Genomic DNA, 16710 nt, shown 5'->3' on the forward strand with positions numbered 1-16710 from the left:
GTACATGAAAGAGTTTTTTATTATACGGTCAATAAGTTACTTATAATAAAGTGGTAGGGAACTACATGTTTGTGTCTTTGTGTGCAGTGAATGCTTTATATTATGATTATAATCATTAAAATTAGTTTACGAAGTGTAAAACTGTTTTGTAATCTGCAGTGTTACTTGTCCAGTGCAACAGCTCAACAATAAGTGTTTTGGATCCTTGATATCAGAATTTGTAGGTAACTTTTAAGTTGCCTATAATTTTGCAATGTCAAGATAACTCTGATGTGTCTGTGTCAACAAACTGTACGGCATAAGTTTCACAATTACTGTTTAAGTTGCAGGGTTATTGTATAAATTTGGATTTATACAGAGGTGATTGGGATAGATTGTGGCCACAATATATCTACAGTCTATGTACAGTATTTTAATACTATTGATGCTTACAAGGAGGTTTTAAATAACCTACCAGTCATCTTACTACAGACCGCTCTTTCATTTGCATAAGCATTTGTACGAAGACTTCTGTCAATTTACCTGAAGTTTAGTTGTATTAGTTGTAGTTTGACACACACGAAACACCCAAACTGGGGCTCAAAAGCTAGCAACCACTCATGCACAGATTGCTATAAATTGTGCGGCTTTGCAAGAGTAATGGTGAATATGGTGGGACTGATTCAATATCTTACAATTAAAATACTCTTGCTGCACAATATTCCAGATGGTCAGAGCACGTGTTGTGCTTTGATTACAGGGTTTTATTGTTTTACTCCTCCCGATACCAGTGACAGTCTGCTACCGTGCATTTCTTCCTTTTGACTGCGGTGATTTGTAAAACCGAGGCTTTGGTCACAGTGGGGTTTACAGCATCTACCCAGCAGGACCACTCTCCTCTGTCCAGATTTACTGTGACATGGGTTGTAAGGATGAACCTGATGGTGGTAAATGCACAGTATGTATGCTTATTATTTATTATTCAAGTATTGCTTATTAAATATTTTAAGGCACATCTTCAGAAAACATTTAACTGGGGGATAACACACTGCACTTAGTGTGTTATTTTGGATAAATAATAATAATCTTGAGCTACGATTTAATTTCAGTGCAAATTAAAACTTTATTGTTTTGGTTTAAATAGCCATGTGACTGAGCATCTGAATTGCATTAGCAGTATACACAGTGAATTGGCCACAAGGTGTTTTGTTAATGACACAAAAGCTAAAACTACAGCAGTTTAGTTGCTAAGATGCAAACATGATGTACTAACAAAATAAATTTGTATTTTTTGATAAAAAAATGGGGGACATAATTTCTGTAAACTGGGCTGCTCGGATTTAACAAAGGACAGCTGCTAATTATCCATAAAAAGAGCTTCCACACCAGATCATTTAGAGGAGAGAGGACGGCACCCTTAACTTTTACCGAGGATGGGAACAGTACAAAACTGAATTTGGACAAGCATCTGGAGAATGCTGGTTGGGTAAGGGATGAGTTTGTTGATTTTCCTTCTTGAATCTACTAACCTAAAGAATTTGAACAAACACGGTTACAGTTGTAGCTCCACCTCACTATTCTTGCAAAAGTAATGTATTCCAACACTTTTGTTATTTATCGTTTTATTGTTATTGTCTTTGTTCCTTGTGTATGGTCAATGTCGTCTCTCCCAGGTCTGGAAACATTCATCTCCTCACTCTAAGAAAGACCTATGAACTGAGGATTGAAATGGAAGGTTTTGAAGGGGCAAAAGCCTACGTCCATTATTCCTGTTTCTCTGTGGGTCCAGAGCAGGAGGGCTACAATGTCACAGTGTCAATGCCAATGGTGTTTACTCATGGGGCAGCTTCAATTATGGGATTGGAATCAACTGGGCATCTTGAAAAGGATGTGATTTTTTTTTTTAAAGCCATAGAAATGCAGATAAGACCCAAATAATAATGTGAATATTAAAATAATCACTCTTATTATTTTTAATGGGGAGCATTTGTTGGTTTTATAACATATTATTTATTTGTTTGTTTACCAGTGTGTTTGCTAATAGGACTAAAAGACTGCTAATTTGTCAATACTGATCTCTTATTTTGTGATAAGATTACATGAGATCTCCCTTGTTGGAATCATTACAGCAGAGCAAATGTGTTTTGTTTTCATTTTATTGCTATGTTTGTATTTTTCTCAAAATAAAGAAAAATGAAATAAGATTAGAAAACAGAACTGTGCTTACTATATATTTCAAATGTTATCATACACTATTTATTTTTACAAATCGATAGAAAGAGTTTTAAAATTTTTGCTCAGCAAGGATGAAAGCCTATACGTGTCATGTCTACTGTTACTGTCTCACACATACAACAGACAGACAACGTCCTACATTCCGGATCCATATTCATTAATGCTCAGAAAGACATTACGCCACCTTACAGTTAAACATTGACAATAAGTTGTACCTACCAAAGTCAATCACTGTCTCTAAGAACAACATTTAGTCTGCACAACTGAAATCTTTATCTCTTCCCCACCCTCCTCTGCACCATGCGCAGCACCCCGAGGGTGGCACTGAACACACTGTCATGTTTAAAGATCATTTTATAGAAAGTGTCCAGAGGCAGTCGACCTGTTGGGTCTGCATGCTTCAGTGCTGTCATGGGCATGTACAGGCGGTTGGTCTGGTGGCGCAGAGGAGGCTCCTCGGCCGTGATCACTTTAACCGTTTGCTAAATAATAAAAGTAAAAATGTTTCACTACTGGACAGGTGTTGTGACTAGAAAAAATAAAACCAGTTCTTTTAAATTGCTTTAAACTTAAATCGAAATCATAGTTGTTGTCACTTACCTCAGCAACTTCCTCTGGTGTCTGGCCTAACGAGGTGAAAATCTTTTTGGAGTATGGCAGGTAAACTTCACGGAATATTTTGGCAGTCTCCTCATCCGTCCCTGATAGATCCATCTTCTCAGCATCCTCATACACTTTCCTTTCAAACTCGGTCACCACAGGGCCAGGTTCCACTAGAGTTGTCCTTGTGACAGAGACGTGAAAAACATTCATGCTGTATGAAAACACACACTGTATAGGACTCCTTGCACGTTTAGCTGTGGGGGGCTGCACTCAGTTGTTAAAGTGAATATATATTTTAGGACACATAATCACTTGATGTTAAACTTCATGGCTTGCACTGCCAGGCTTTCACAAAATCCTTCCACAGCAAATTTGGAGGCAGAGTAGACGTCATTAAAAAGAAGCCCTAAGTGGGAATATAAGGAAACTAAGTTAGCAACTTTTTGACTTTCTTTTAATTGTTGGCTCATGCAGTGTCACTGAAACAAACAAACACACCTTGTATTCCCATGACGCTGCTCATCACCACAATATGGCCACTCTGCCGCCGCTTCATGTCAGGCAGTACCTCTTTCACCAACCGTGCCAAGCCAAAGAAGTTTGTGTCAAATAGTTCTTTCATGGCAGCAATAGTTTGGCACTCCAGGGGTCCAATCATGCCAACACCTGCATTGCTCACTACAAAGGCAGAATACACTACATGTTAGTGAAGTTTAGCCTTGTAAGGAGAGCTTAGAAAGTGTTAATGTGAAGGGACTGACCAAGAATATCCACCCGTCTATCGGGCAGGCTGTTGACACACTCTCTGATAGAGACTTCACAGCGGGCATCTAGCTGTTTGATTTCTAGATTTGTCTTTAAGGAGTCACCCGCTGCTTTCTCCAGAGCCCCCCGTTTCTCAAGATCCCTCATTGTGGCAATCACTGTCTCAAATAAAATAAACAAAAACACAGAGTGTCAGTAGTTGTGGTTATTTCTATGATCTCATCTCTTAATTTCTGGCTCAGCACAAGTGATGCCTGACCTTTAAACCGCCCCAGCTCATCCTTGGCCAACCGTGCAGCCACAGCCAAGCCGATGCCAGACGAGCACCCGGTCACCAGCACCCTTCTGGTCCCCATGGCTTCTTGATTCTGATTATTGAGGCAAAGAAATGCTGCAAACAGACATTAAAGAAAAATTTCTATAACAATATTATGTTATCAAACCTTCTAGGAAAAAGATCTTATTTTGTGATGAATTGAATTACTACTGAGGCCTTAGCTGTCCTAAATGCTTGGGCATGGCTTAATTGCCTTACAATAGCAAATGTTCAAATCTTAATTTTGAAACTTGGTTTTCAATGTTTGTATTTGATGATGTTGGTATACGCAAAAAGATTTTGTATTACCCAACTTAAATTTTGAAAACCTGTATTTAGCTAATTAAATGTAATTTATTTTAATTTTAAATATATATTTATGAACTGATATGAAAAATACGTCTTGACAATTTAACTACTAACAATGACAATTTAGTTGTTAATAGTTTAGGAGTCTAAATTCAGATTTTCCAAAATAAAATATTTCAGTAATTTGGATTCTATGTTGTTCAACAACAACATAAATAGAAATAGTGTTAGTACTGCAGACACTGTAAATCCCTACAAGATGAAATAACGACATTCAAGTCCAGACTTGGAGGCCTGTAGGTCTGTTGGTAGGTGGTGCTGTAATCATCCAATTCGAACAATGAGCAGAGCGTCCTCTGCAGCGGCAGATCTTGGAAACAAACAGTGCGATTAATCAAAGGATCGATAAACTTACTTTACTTGCAGCATTCAGAGAGGAGGAACACCACCAAGTTCCATCGGGGGCAAGCGACTACAAAATAAGCCCCGCGATTACCTAAATGGGTCACGTAGGACAGTATGTGGGAGTTGTAGTTCTTTAGCTCATTCGTGTCCGTAGTGTGCCCCGGGTCACGGATCACTCACCGCACCTACAACACTTTAAGAACCGGGAGTATTTTCATTATTTTATTGTGTTGCTGCTTTTAAAGACCTAGTCTAAATCGTGTGCATTTTGGTGTGAAATATTTAATAAATCCAAAATAGTGTTATGTAAATTATTTGAAAGCAATTGTTTTGTTTTGTTTTTTTTAAAAAAAGCTTAATTTCCTTCTCCATGTACATCGTGCAGGTTCACTGTGAGTTCACATTCTGTCAATTATTCAGGATCTTCTTCAATTGATTAAATCGCTCATCAGAAACGCTGCAGGGTTTCACATGGCTTTATTAAGCGTTGTTAAACAATTAAGCCTTAGTGACTATAAATGTCAATACTTCTCCAAAGTAAGAGGTGGAATAGATACCTGTATTATTCCCAGTAAAAGCGTGATACTGAACAGTTGATTGGCTTCACTTTGATCGTTTTATTTTGAAAGTATATCGGTATATTAAGTCTGCCTTTCGATTAGTCGACAGAATACAAGAAAGCATTATTAAAACATCATAGAATGACTAAATTGATACAGGTCATTGTGTTAGCCACTAATGCAAGTATGTATGTATGTATAATGTAGTTTCAGTTCTGCTCTGTGGCCGCTGGAGGAATGTTTCCATTCAACATTTAAAGTGGCCTTTAAGTCACTGTTTGTACAGCTCAACAGCATCAACAGGTAAACAGGTAAGTTTCTGTCTACCATGGATTTCTACATAAGTTGGACAAACCATTACTGTAGCAGAAACGTATACTCTACAGTTTTTAATAACCATGGAATTTCATTGACATTATATATATATATATATAATTGAAACTGTAACTTTTTCTTCTCTGTGACTACAACGGATACAGTCTATTTTTCCATGTAACATCAGGGTAGAGGGATACAAACAAACAGTTAAAAGAGACTGACAGTTAAAATCTACTGTACAATTTCTGTAAAACTAATCCAATTTAAAAAATGTATTTTAGAAAGCATTTCCGTTCATTTGCTTTAAGCTTTGATGTCAGCTTGACAAACGTAATCTACTGCAGTTCTTCAATCACCACAAGAGGGCAGAAAACCCACATTGGCTCAATGGAATGACCCACCAGCTGTGCACGATGAATTCAATACTGTGGTTGCCACTTAATGTGTAAGTAAAAGTTTAAAAACATTCAAAAGCTGAGGCACTTTCAGTTTTTCATTACATGTGTAGGGGTTTGGTAAAGTACACAGTAGAAGAGGCTAATTAGCATTGCTAATATCTGTGCTACCAATCATGTTAGCTTTGCCAACACATTGGAAAACTATTTATAAAACGTGGATTTATCAATACAATTATAATCAACAATTAATCCACTGATATTAGCTGTCTGAAAAAGCTGGTATTCACTCTATGACAGTGTGTGATAGAGTAGATTGTGCTGTAGTTATTCACTGTGGCCACAGCAGGACAATCGTGATTACTACATCCGGTCAAAACTGTCAAAATAAAACGGTGAAATAAGTAAATTCCTCTCTCGAATTGAAAAAAAGAAAAACTTTGTAACTTTGCTGTTTTAGCTACTCAGGTTACAGTACTTTTATTTAGTTTTCATTTACAAAACAGTGATAACTTATACTTTGAAATATGTAGTTATTGATAGGATTATAATCCATCTGAAGATATATGGTGGAAAACATCTACAACTGTGACATCAGATGGGTGATATTACTGTCAGATTTATGTTTACCAGGGTAAAGGGACTCTACACTTGTCCAAACACAATATCTGAGTCAGTTAGTCAGAAATATTCCCGCTATATTCTAAAGTGCCTTATCTCAACTAAGGAAATGACCGTGTCTTCAGAGTGCTTAGGGAAATTAGCATTTTGATACGTTGCAGTGTTTTTTCCATTTTTGTTGGTATTCTTGTGTAGTTTGTATTTTCAGTTCCATTATGATGATGATTTAAACTAATCATATTTCTGACAATTATAATTAAAGATTGATTTACAGTTACTTGCTCTATCAAAATCAGTGGTGACACATAGACTTGTCCAATTTTAGTTTAAAAAAAAATGTGTCTGTGCATACTTATGATTGCAAACTAAATCCTCTGGTCTGTTGTTGTGGGTGTGATTGGAACTGTTGTCTCATGGTTGAATGCATTTTCTCAACATGGAACCCACTCAGGGGATTTGCTGTTCTGCAGATTAAAAAAATAAAAAGGTATCATGTTGTCCGTGCCAACAAAAGGTGAAATGGAAGTTATTCTCTCGTGACATGAATACGGGTATAGTCACCACCATCATTACTGTCTGACCCATTGTCTATAGCAGAGGCAAGAATGGTCAATGTAGGTCAATTTGTACAATGTGGTGATAAATAATATTGCATGAGAACTAGGCGATTCAGTCACTGTTGAGATTGAAAACATAAGCTGCCACAACATCATCTGGTGGTCTATCATGGTACCAGCTCTTGTGGTTATTGAATTAATTACTCTATTTATCACTTTTTCAATGTTTTAGAAAGAACTTTAATGTTATTGACATTTTTTTTTTAATTGGAAACAAATGACAATAAGAGTTTGTTTCTTATTTGTTGGCTATTTTTTGAAGTGGAACAATAAAGTCAGAACTCTAACAAATTGACTGTGTCTTCCCCCTCATCTAAGATGGCATCTTCCATCTTCTGATTGAGTGAACACACTTGATCAAAGTGATCAGCAGTGAGTAGTGCACTGATTTTGAAACAGGGACTAAGAACCACTGAGTTCAAGTATAGAAGTACAAGTACAAAGGGATCAGTAAAGATTTATAAAATTTTAATCGTTGTTGTTGATGCTGTGCAAGTCTAATCCTGATTTGTTTAACACAACTTTCACATTTTCACAGCATTTTCTAGTAATTAAGAAAAGGAAGAATGAAGGATCTCACTATGCAGATACTTGGTTTGGAACTAAAACAGCACAGATGTTAAAGTTGGAGCTGATTTAAATCTGTTATTTCTGACAGATGGTTTATAAATAAAACAACACTGTAAGTTCTCTTTGCAAAGTAAACTAAACTCAATTATATGTAGTTGAGTAAGATGTTACAATATTTTCTATCTGAGTGTAAAAGTAACATAAAACTGAAAAACACATTTTAATTTATCAAGAACCGCAAAATTGCACTTGAGTACAGTACTCAAGTAACTGTACTCAAGTAACTGCACCACCTCTTACAACCTTAATGTTGGTCTGCTTCTCTGGCTTTTTTGTGTCCCTGATAAGGACTAGACATTTTTAACCTTAGAATCTTATACAGCACATTACAGAGATGTGGCTGCAGAAGCAGAAGATTTTTAGCTTCCTCTTGCTCTCATTGGCCCCGATCCTCCACTGTCTGGTATGTTTTATGGATTCAGGGAGGGGCCGGTTTTCTTTTCATAACCTTTGTTGGAATAAATAGTTGCTTTGGACCAAAGTGAAATGATCCAGTGTGTGAAGGCACAGAACCCAACACTGCCACAATGTAAGTATCACTTGACTTTCTAGGCTGTGTAAGATTAGAGTCGCCAAATAAAAATGCTTGTGTTTTTGTGAACTAATTTTAAATTGTCATATACCAGTTCTTTTTACACTAAATGAAAAAAAAAAAGGCTTGTAATGTCGTGTTAATGTGTGTCACAGGATTTATCTCTCAGGGCTGGTTGGCTTTCTGCTGGTGCTGTCAGGTGAAGCCAGAGTTGGGTGAGAAACTTGAATGTGACACCTATTTCAGTAGAACGTTGCATGTGAAAAAAGTTACAGAGCAAACGTAATTAGGCAAATACCCAATACTGCACTAAAGTACAATCGTGACCATCTGCCAAAATATTTCCATTTTGTTACTTTTACTCAAATTCAGAGGGAATATACAATAAGCTTAACCCAATAATATGTTTATTTATTAGCATAGGCCTTATGTTCTAACTTTCAAAGTGTGCCTTTTATAACAAAAATCAAAAATGAGTGATATCAATCATAAAATTTATCGTTTTAATCCTCTCTCCTAAACTTATGAGAAGACAAAACTGAATGAGACTTGTAGAATTATGTGTAACAACAACGGCATGTTTTTGACAGATTTTTTTTCCAATTAGTTACTCCGTTGGAATATCCAGAAAAATCTTTTTTTTTGTTGTGGAGCCAATGTACTTTTGTACTCAAAACATCACAGGATGTTACTCAACCTGAGTAAATATTTTGAATTGGTACTTTAACTTATAGTGGACTAGGCAACTACTTGCACTTTTGTTTGGATATTGATTTTGTGTTAGCCACCTCTGTACATCAGCTTATTAATTACACTGATTAGCAGCGAACTGACACTATTAATACCTTCTAACGTCTGTATCGGTGCCTTTTTTAAAATACTTCCTCTCTAATTTCCCAGAAACTCCTCTCAGTTACCATTCTGCTTCGAGACAAAACAATGCCTGCTATTTGATCTTTTTTGTAAGACTGACGAATTTGAGGTGAGTGTCTCTAAATGACAGAAAAACATTTTTACATTTCAGGTGCTGGAAACTTTAAAAAAAAAAACAATCCACTGTGTTTGCTCATGTCCCTCAGGTCCGTCACTATGACTCTGTGAAATGGGTTTCAACTGATGAGGCATCCTTTTTAATGGAGGTTGCCATATACAAATCTTCTGGACGACTGTATGAATACATCGCTGGTTCCAATCTAAATGGTGTGTGTGCATCTTTTATTTAAGCATCTGGGAAAACAGCTACAAATACCATTCAAAATCATTTTGTACATTGTATTGTAATTTCCAAAGCTATACAAGACATTTTAACTGCAAAAACCTTTTGTAACTGATTGCATTTGTATGGTGAGTAGTATTTAAAGCCATTCTTCCAACCTCTGTTTGAATATGTGGTCAGCTAAAAAAAAAAATGTTCTTTTGACCAGCCATCATAATTACTGTATTTAGTTATGGTTATGGAGCAGAGATGGTTTAGTGGTTTCAAGTTTAGAACAACTACATTTATTTTATTCTGTTTTCTTATGCTACTGTGTGCATTTAATGTTGTGTATTTCCAATTTGTACAATTTCTTTAAAAAACAACTATTTTTTGAAATGTTTACATTTAGGACACAAAATTGAAATGACTGCTCCTGTTGTTGTAAAAATTCCTGACAAAAGATTTTGGGAAATCGGTACATACACTATGAGTATCTTGCTACCAGCTGAATACCAGAAGAATCCCCCCCAACCTACTGATAATAAGGTAAGCTTCTCCAGCACAATAATATGGCAGGACGAAGAGCACCAAAACTAATAAATGCCTTGATTATGTTAGAACTGATGTGGTATGAAACTGCAATGACTTGTAGGTGTACATCAACAAGACTCCAGAACTGAATGTCTATGTGAAGAGCTACGGAGGCTGGGTGACATTCTTGTCAGACAAAAACACTGTGACCAGGCTGTCGTCTGCCCTTGACTTAGTTGGTGCAGAATACAAAAAAGATTTTCACTATGTTGCTGGCTATAACAGGTAATCCTATCACCATTATTTTCCTAGATATAATTAGATTAAGAAAAAAAAAATCTGATGATAATTTTCTATTCTTTATTAAATTGTGTATGTGTGTATTTGTCTCTTGCAGTCCAATCACAATCTTTAACAGGCACAATGAGGTGTGGGTTGTCGCTGAGGATGACCCGGTGTGTTCCAGCAGTGAAGAATTGTTCTCTTAAATAGTGTAAACCCTGTGCAACAGCAGACAGTGTGTGGAGAGTTGTTGCCTATGGTTTGGTTCTTAGTGTTTCATATAACCTGTCAGTCAGATCCTAAATTCTGAAATGTTAACTGAGTTAAATACACTCTATGTTAGATCTGATGGTTTTATGTTTGCATGTTCTATTATATTCAATAAAATTGCTGTCTTTTTGCAGTAATGTTTTCATCACTGCTGTCATATCCTTAAACATTTTTAAACCAGCTGCCTAACATAGGTCACACAAAAGAAAAATCCAATCTCACTCCAGTTTAGAACAGTGTTTTAGAACAGATGGCACCAATAAGTTCACCAAGACCGTTACATCCGTGTGTGCTCATCTATACACCTACAGAAATTGAGGCTTTTTCAAGCATTAATAAGTAATGCTAAAAATGTTTTTATTCAATGAATACTCAACTTAGGGTAAAAGAGATTGTTTTAAGGGTCAGAGACTAACCACAGTTATAAAAACAGTAGAAAGACTATTTTATTGATGAATGTCATAACCCATTTACAAGCTAATGTGCAAGTGTCATAACCATCCACCCTTGAACTGCGTTCCCTATCGTTTTTGGCGTCACCTTGAGCTTCATCAAAGCTGACTGTGCCATCTGGGCTGTTGAATAACACCTTATCACCTTAAGCACTGGCTGGGAATGTGGAAATATATTACCCCAGTCTGTGATTTCTCTCCTGGGGTAGCATTGTATAATACTGAGTATAGTTTCAGATTGTATTATCCTTTCCAAGAAGGCATTATTAAATGAATGAAATTACATTTTCCTCAAGGATCAACAACATGTGCAACACTGCTATTGAGCAGGCAAGCACCTTGCATGGCAGCCGTTGCCACTGGTGTGTGTGCATGTATGTGTGTAGGAATGGATGACAGTGAAATACCATTGTAAAGTGTTTTGGGTAAAAGTCCTATATAAACAGACCTTCTACCACAAACATACATGATCAACTTTCAAAATAGTTTAAACCAGTGACTCCCAGATTATTATTTTTTTGCCTGTAATCATTGACTTAATAAAATATAACTGCGCTGCTTGATTTACTTTTAGAGTTGTTAGTGCAAGGAGATACAAGGCGTGACATACCCTCTAAACAAGACTACGCATATTTTGAGCTGAACTTTTTTATTATTGTTTTTTTTCCCTTTGACGAATTTGAAATGCCTCAGACTTTTTTAATTTTTTTTTTGACTATTTGAATAGGTCCTTCTTGAAGGCTGGGAACCAGTGGATAAAACTACGTGACTGTATACGGTATAAAATATTTACAATCTGCTCCATCTTCCCCAGCTACTACAGTAAAATGCTACTTCAACACTGATGCACAAGTGTGAATAATTTACCAATGTAGTTTTTCAATCATAGTGGTCTTTTTTGCTGCACACCTACTTTTACTTTTGATAATTCTAATGTCACAGTAATGTAAGTTAACTTTTCTGATTGGCTGGCTGGCTTGCTTGCTGACTTACTGACTAGGTGGGAGTGCCAATCAGGAGAGGTTTTATGACAGTCACTACAGATCGAAGTCCACTTGATGTCCTCAAACAATCATCAGTCCATCGGGGCTGTTGGACCGGCCTGTCAGCCTTTTCCTTGCTTGCCTGCAGCTTCTGGTCTCCCGTTCACTGCGACAATGAAGATCACGGACTGACTTGGTAGTTCATGTCCCACAGCCAGAATGGACCTTACTGGTTATCACCCACGGCTGCACCAGTCTCCTGTCCCTCACCCTGGCAACTACACAGACAATCTGTTTAATTTGGAAGGATCATCAACATGTGAGTGCTATAGTGGAAGTGCACTATGGGTAAATAGTGTAAATAGATAAAAACTTGTACAGTGTTATAAAGGTATCAATGTTTTTTAAAGTCTTGTTTTGTATTTTCGAGTATAACAGTGCTGGAAATAAAAATCATATAGTGCATAAAGGACAGTAATCACCTCCACATGAAATCCCAAATAAAGAGAGAGCAAGAAAGAAAAGAAAAAGCAATTAAAAGTACTTTACTAATGTGCTTTACTATTGTGTATTGTGTCTGTTTTGTTTTTGTTTTTTTCATTTGTAAGACTGGCTTCTGTCATAACCAGTGATCTCTGAGAATTACCTGTGATCAAACTAAGAAAATCAAGTGGAGTGATGGTTCTATACTGCCCATCAATCTCTTATCCAACAGCCAAAAATACCCAAATATTCTAACAAACCCGCCCAAAACAGTGGCAACTCTACTCTTCTTTGGCGTTTCTGTATTGTAACAAAAAGATACTGATTTTACCAAAAGATGAAAGAATTACTGGAGAAACTTCATGTAAAATCTCAGTTTAACTATCAGCACTTGTTATCTCACTTTGTGCCACGTTGGCCACCTTCAGACACAGATGTTTGTGTCATACTGTGCATTTGAGTTAACAATAAGTATGGTGTGGTTCTCCAGGTCAGGAATTAAAAACAGAGCTGGATGGTAGACCTGAGTCAGGGGAGGGCTGTCCTGTCTGTGGAGACAAAGTATCAGGATACCACTATGGACTACTCACTTGTGAAAGCTGCAAGGTAAGAATGTTTTTGTTGTTGTTGTTGTGGTCTAAAGGAACCATAAGGCACTTTCACCAATTGTCAGCCATAAAATTTACATATATTATTTTTCAATTCAAAACAGCCTTACAGTCTCGTACCTTCTTTGCAGGGATTCTTCAAACGCTCGGTGCAGAATGACAAGCACTACACATGTGCAGAACAACAGAGCTGCCCCATGAACCTTTCCCAGAGGAAACGTTGTCCTTTTTGCCGCTTCCAGAAGTGTTTGGCAGTGGGCATGAAAAGAGAAGGTACACCCACTCCTCATTCAAAATACAGTCCTCACGCAGAAAGAGATTTAAACATGTGTACTGCTTCTTTGAGACATACTTTGACAGTGACATTCGTGCATTTTTTTCCCCTGACTTATCTAAGAATTCATAAACTGATACTCCATGAAATAACCTATTTTATCTATGATGATTTTTTATTGTGGAGCTAATCTGACCTCTCAATGTGGACATTATGAGGTTTATACACATCTGTGGAAATGTAAGGAATCTTGTAGTAAAACCTTAAACATTTATTTCATGTCTTGTCAACAGCTGTGAGAGCAGATCGTATGAGAGGTGGCAGAAATAAATTTGGCCCTCTGTATCGACGAGACAGGCAGATGAAAAAGCAAAAGGTGTTTCCTCAGGCAAATGCTGCTCCCTATAGGATTAAAACAGAAACTACACATACACACCGTCCAACAGCTCCAAGTGATCTTCATCTTTTAAGCAGTCCCTCAAACACATCATTTTCCTCTAATGCTTTTCATCAATCCCACATGTATAACTCTAGCATGGGGCAGTCAGGTGCACCCATGCCTTTGGACTGCACTCTTAATGAAGACAGGGTCCTCCCTCCACCATCCTTGCCCTGCCCCAGCCTGTACTGCTGCAACTTATCAGAATTTGTCCAGGAGAAAGAAGAAATGCCATTTAGCAACTCCCTGGGTCCTGCAAACCATTCAATGCACTCAAACCCAAACAATTCTTTCACACCCAGCTGCAAACCAGCCTTACCCAGCTTCAGCCCGACAAGCTTAACCACCCCAATTTCTCAAGCTCAAACCAAAACTCCAGACACTGCATCAGATACTCTTTCAACCAACTTTTTAAGCCAACTGTTGGAAGGTGAGCAGGATGAGAGCCAGCTGTGTGCTAAAGTCCTGGCAAGCCTGCAGAGAGAACAGGCCACCCGAGGCAAACACGACCGCTTGAATACATTTAGCATCATGTGCAAAATGGCTGATCAGACTCTGTTTGGCCTTGTGGAATGGGCCAGGAACAGTGCACTCTTCAAGGAGCTCAAGGTGATTGATTATGAAATGAATAAAAATGTATAAGCTTGTTCTTTGCAGTAGTAGAAGTCTCAAATTGACTCTGTGAGCAGACATAACTTTGACTCTTTGTGTGTTGGGTGTTTTCTGGAGGTAAAGGTAATAGCTTACAATTTATGGTTCCCACAGGTAGAGGATCAGATGGTTTTGCTGCAGAGCTGTTGGAGTGAGTTGCTGGTCCTGGATCACCTCTGTAGACAGGTGACTTATGGCAAAGAGGGCTGCATATATCTGGTCACAGGACAACAGGTGAAGTCTCACATTAACTCCACAAAATGCTTATGATTTTCAAAAATGTGTTTGAACAGATGACTACATATCATGAAGAAACTTAAACTGTGACCACCGCTTTTCTCCTATTCTGATAGATTGAGGTATCAACCATCATCTCTCAGGCAGGAGTGACGCTGAGCAGCCTGGTGTCAAGGACTCAAGACCTGGTGTCCAAGCTGAAGACACTCCAGTTCGACAGACATGAGTTTGTCTGTCTCAAATACCTGGTACTTTTCAACCCTGGTGAGCATTTTCTTTTAATCAGTTTTTTGAGCTTTTAGCAACTATTGTATGCAACTGTTGTATGTGGTAATGGTAATGTTCCTTCTGCTCTAGATGTGAAGTCTATCCAGAGCCGAAGACAGGTGGAGCAGACTCAAGAGAGGGTAAACAGGGCCCTGATGGAGCACACACAGCAGAGTCATCCAGGACACTCCGACAAGTTTGGCCAGCTGCTGCTACGGCTACCAGAAATACGTAGCATTAGCTTACAAGTTGAAGAGTATTTGTACCAGCGCCATCTTCTGGGCGATTTACCTTGCAACTCTCTGCTTACTGAGATGCTTCACACAAAGCACAGCTGAGAAAACTGTATTGACAAGCACAAGAGTAGCCTGGGGTTGCTTAGCATTTTCTGCCTTCATTTTACTTGTGATGTAACAGGCAAGTTCCTTTTAACAGCCCTTCAATCAGATTTTGATCACACAAGTTATAGGATATGTGATCCAGTATCAGCATTCTTCTTCTTTTCCTTTTGGCTGTTCCCTTTCAGGGGTCGCCACAGCAAATCACCTGCCTCCATCCAACCCTGTCCTCTGCATCCTTTTCTCTCACACCAACTAACATCATGTCCTCTCTCACTACATCCATAAATCTCCTCTTTGGTCTTCCTCTAGACCTCCTGCCTGGCAGCTCCAACCTCAGCATCCTTCAACCGATATATTCACAGTTTCTCCTCTGAACATGTCCAAACCACCTCAATCTGGCCTCTCTGACTTTATCTCCAAAACATCTAATGTAAGTTGTCCCTCTGATGTATTAATTCCTGATCCTGTCCATCCTTGTCACTCCCAAAGAGAACCTCAACATCTTAAGCTCTGCTACCTCCAGCTCTGCCTACTGTCTCTTCTTCAGTGCCACTGTCTCTAAGCCGAACAGCGTAGCTGGTCTCAAAACTGTCTTAAACACCTTTCCTTTCATATTCGCGGATATTTTTTTATCACACAACACATCTGACACTTTTCTCCACCTGTTCCAACCTGCTTGCACATGTCTCTTTACCTCTTTTCCACACTCTGTTGCTCTGAACTGTTTACTCCTTTCTCTCTGCCTATGAACACGCCTTCCTCCTCTCCTTCTTCGACCAACAGTAGCCCAATTTCCACCGGCACCCTGTATGTCAACAGCACCGGTGGCAGTTGTTAACCCGGGCCCTGACTTATCCGATATGGAAGTCTTGATTTGTACGTTTAATTTGGCACGTGTTTTACATCAGATGCCCATCCTGACACAACCCTCTGCATTTATCCATACTTGGGACTGTTACAAGACGACACTGGCTTGTGCCCCCTTGTGGTTGCATTAGCATTGAGGGGTATATTTACCTGTGCAATCCTGCACCACACTTTCTAATTTCAACGGTACTATGTTGTGCCTAAGTGGGTATGCTTTACAGTAAGAAAATAACAGTGTGTCCATATAGTTGTAGCATGAACTGCTAGCAACAGCTTTAGTGCACTGGCTGAAGTGTTCAAGGCAAGCAGAAAGACCAAACAGTGACTCTTCAAAGATGAAATAAAAAGTACCACTGAATAAAAGCATTGGTTTTTCCAACTATGTACTCAAAAATTAATTTCACTTAAGTGTGTGTCAACATTTATCACAAATCTTCTCTGCAGGGTCATAGTTTCTGCACCAAAATGTTGCCAACAATCGTAGGATAAAGACACTGTACCCATTCAAAATTCCTAATAGTAAGAAAAATGCTTGAGTAAAT

General features: G+C 38.2%; 3 protein-coding genes across 3 annotated transcripts; 2 read left to right on the plus strand and 1 right to left on the minus strand.

Moving 5' to 3' along the window:
* Window positions 1–1961: 1961 nt before the first annotated feature.
* On the minus strand, window positions 1962–4763 carry zmp:0000001048 (retinol dehydrogenase 8). The gene is made up of 7 exons (XM_067476551.1): window positions 4623–4763; window positions 3842–3973; window positions 3579–3740; window positions 3316–3495; window positions 3130–3223; window positions 2815–2998; window positions 1962–2696 (listed from the first exon to the last, which is right to left on the minus strand). Exons 2-7 carry the CDS (start codon window positions 3936–3938, stop codon window positions 2487–2489), a joined length of 927 nt encoding a protein of 308 aa, XP_067332652.1. The 5' UTR covers window positions 3939–3973; window positions 4623–4763; the 3' UTR covers window positions 1962–2486.
* Window positions 4764–8186: 3423 nt separating this feature from the next.
* On the plus strand, window positions 8187–10699 carry soul5 (heme-binding protein soul5). The gene is made up of 7 exons (XM_067477537.1): window positions 8187–8282; window positions 8441–8500; window positions 9186–9267; window positions 9365–9485; window positions 9893–10029; window positions 10136–10299; window positions 10412–10699. Coding segments are annotated over exons 1-7 (657 nt in total). The 5' UTR covers window positions 8187–8280; the 3' UTR covers window positions 10503–10699.
* A 1357-nt stretch (window positions 10700–12056) lies between these two features.
* On the plus strand, window positions 12057–16547 carry nr5a5 (nuclear receptor subfamily 5, group A, member 5). The gene is made up of 7 exons (XM_067477536.1): window positions 12057–12320; window positions 12975–13090; window positions 13224–13365; window positions 13660–14414; window positions 14571–14690; window positions 14810–14957; window positions 15051–16547. Exons 1-7 carry the CDS (start codon window positions 12221–12223, stop codon window positions 15296–15298), a joined length of 1629 nt encoding a protein of 542 aa, XP_067333637.1. The 5' UTR covers window positions 12057–12220; the 3' UTR covers window positions 15299–16547.
* The last annotated feature ends 163 nt before the right edge of the window (window positions 16548–16710 follow it).

The sequence above is a fragment of the Channa argus genome, chromosome 15 (assembly GCF_033026475.1).
Source record: "Channa argus isolate prfri chromosome 15, Channa argus male v1.0, whole genome shotgun sequence".
Taxonomy (NCBI): domain Eukaryota; kingdom Metazoa; phylum Chordata; class Actinopteri; order Anabantiformes; family Channidae; genus Channa; species Channa argus.